Source organism: Babylonia areolata, chromosome 10 (genome assembly GCF_041734735.1).
Source record: "Babylonia areolata isolate BAREFJ2019XMU chromosome 10, ASM4173473v1, whole genome shotgun sequence".
Taxonomy (NCBI): domain Eukaryota; kingdom Metazoa; phylum Mollusca; class Gastropoda; order Neogastropoda; family Buccinidae; genus Babylonia; species Babylonia areolata.
The window spans coordinates 34,503,331-34,505,830 of record NC_134885.1 but is presented as its reverse complement, the minus strand read 5'-3'; the positions used below and the strand labels follow the sequence as shown (position 1 = coordinate 34,505,830).

At 45.0% G+C, this 2,500-nt stretch overlaps 1 protein-coding gene across 1 annotated transcript in view; it reads left to right on the top strand.

The window, feature by feature from the left end:
• The window catches only part of LOC143286341 (uncharacterized), a 9,235-nt gene that overhangs the window by 4,022 nt on the left and 2,713 nt on the right, over positions 1–2,500 (top strand). Inside the window, exon 3 of the mRNA XM_076593882.1 lies at positions 1,721–1,865. Within this exon, the coding sequence (XP_076449997.1) occupies positions 1,721–1,865 (145 nt within the window). The remainder of the gene's footprint in view (positions 1–1,720; positions 1,866–2,500) is intronic.

Sequence of the window (2,500 nt, the reverse complement as noted above, 5' to 3'; positions counted from 1 at the left end):
GTCAGTCATGCATGTCCAACTCAAAACCCAATACTCCGGACTGGGTCAGTCATGCATGTCCAACTCAAAACCCAATACTCCGGACAAAAAAAACAACAACAAAAACTTACGGCAGACCTGACAATTACGGGTTAATTCTAAGACAGAGGAGAGAGACACCAGTTCTAGACGTAATATAACTTATAAGTTGTGTAGACATGACGTAGAGTCTTCAAAGCTCACGCGATTACGAGATATTTTTGTACGCTTCGCTCCGTTCGCGATATGGTCTGCTTTTCTTTGTTTACACTTGCCTGGACAAGGCTGACCCTGGAGAAAGGTCACGTGACGTTGAGGAAAGCCCCACTGACCACAGGGAAATTCCTGTTGACAGTGGGAAAGACTACAGCTTGGGATTCTCTCTTGAGGGCACATAAGACCTTATGGCTGTGTCTGGAGTGGCACTGTCTTCATCTGTCTGTGGGCAGGGGTGGTTTGGTCTGTGGGGTGTGCTCAGCAGCTGGAGGGTGGTGTCTTTTGCTGGTGGGCTCTGCAGTCATGAAATACCGGCTGGTACACCCATGGGGATACTTCTTTAAGGCTGTCGCGAGTTGCATCCTGTGGTCTCTTTTGCCTCTGTTCGGGAGCAGTTATGTCCCTTGAATTCTTAATGGAGTGTCCTGTGCGTGCCTGCACCCATCGTGAACACAGCACAGGCCTCCAAGGGTGGTGCAGGATTGTTCCAAGGGCAGGTGGAGACAGTGCTTCTCTGGGTCCTCCCCAGCACCTACGGGTGTTTCTCTTTCTTCACTTGATCCAAAACAGAAATCAGCCGTTCGTTTTTATCAAGTTTTACACATGATGTAAATGATGTCCAGTACGCTTTTCTTTATATCTTTTTTTTTTTTTTTAAATTGTCCCCCCCCCCCCCCATTTAAATTTCAGATTTGTTTTAACCGTGAGGAAGTTCACACCAGTGACAGCAGCTGGGCTGATAGCTTGGGTCCACTTGAATCTTTCCGTCGAAAACTTTACCGAAAGTGTCCGAGCAATTCCGGGAGCAAATCTGAACATACGTTAAGTCACATGCAGTGTACTTTTCACACACACACACACACACACACACACACACACACACACACACACACACACATCTATCTATCTATCTGTCTGTCTGTCTGTCTACACCCCAACATAGATACGATAACTGAGACATGACATACGAATATCAATATCTGTCTTGAAACAGAAAGAAGTGACGAAGGAAAGATATAGGACTAAAACACGCTGATCTAAAATTTCGTGGATATTCTGCTGTAAGCATTACATCTCCTTCGTACCGAATCCGAATGCAACTTCCATAACTTTCTTTCTTGATCATTGATTATTCACATTCTGACAATAATTATACAGACTTCCACTCCTTTACTGTTTTACTTAGCTCTCCTTTGCGCATGCTCCAGGCCGGACCATTGGCTCTCTTTTTGATTGATTGATTGACATGGATACTTACAGTATAGCGCCTGTCCTCGGTCGGAGACCAAGCTCTAAGCGCTTTTCAAACACGGGGTCATTTACAAAACAGGCAGCCTACCTATATATATATATATATATATCTGTGTGTGTGTGTGTGTGTGTGTGTGTGCGTGTGTGCGTGTGTGTGTTTCATACATGTGTGTGTTACGAATTAAAAAAAAACAAACAAAAAAAACCCACCCCATAATTTCCACTTCTTTTTCAGTTTAACTTTGCACGCGGCAAATCGCCTTCCCCTGAGCGGTCACGGTCAAGGACGCCCATTGCACCCCCAGAAGAACTGCACACCGGGACAACTTTTCTCACTGAAGACCAGTCACAGGATTCGGGTCCAACCAGGGCGTCAGTGGGTGAGGCGGCAAAATCGTATTGTATTGTATTGTATTGTATTGTATTGTATTGTATTGTATAATGATATGCCTGTCTTTGTCTGCCCCAACTGTCAGCGAACATTTCGTGCGCAGATTGGACTATTCAGCCATCTGCGCACTCACAGATAGATTCATGAGCATCCCCCCCCCCACCACCACCACCACCCTCCCCCCATCCCCCAGCTGGATGACAACGATGGTCATCATCGATCTGGATGGACACACACCATTGTATTGTATTGTATTGTATTGTATTGTATTGTATTGTATTGTATTGTGTTGTGTTGTATTGTATTATTTATTTATTTATTTATTTATTCATCTAGTTATCTGGTTACTTATTTATTTTGTTTTTGCATTGCTCTTTTGTCACAGTAGGCTACATTTCTCTGTGTGAAATTCGGGCTACTCTCCGGCGTAAACTCCAGCGTTCTCAATTTTCTTTTTCGTAGGCTGCGACTCCCACGTTCACTCGTATACGCGAGCGGGCTTTTATGTATATGACAGTTTTTACCCCAGCCATGTAGGCAGTCATTGCAGCCAGTCGTAGTACTCCGTTTTCCGTTGGGAGAGGGCTAGGGGGAAGGGGGGGGTCACTGCGGAATTTTACCAGA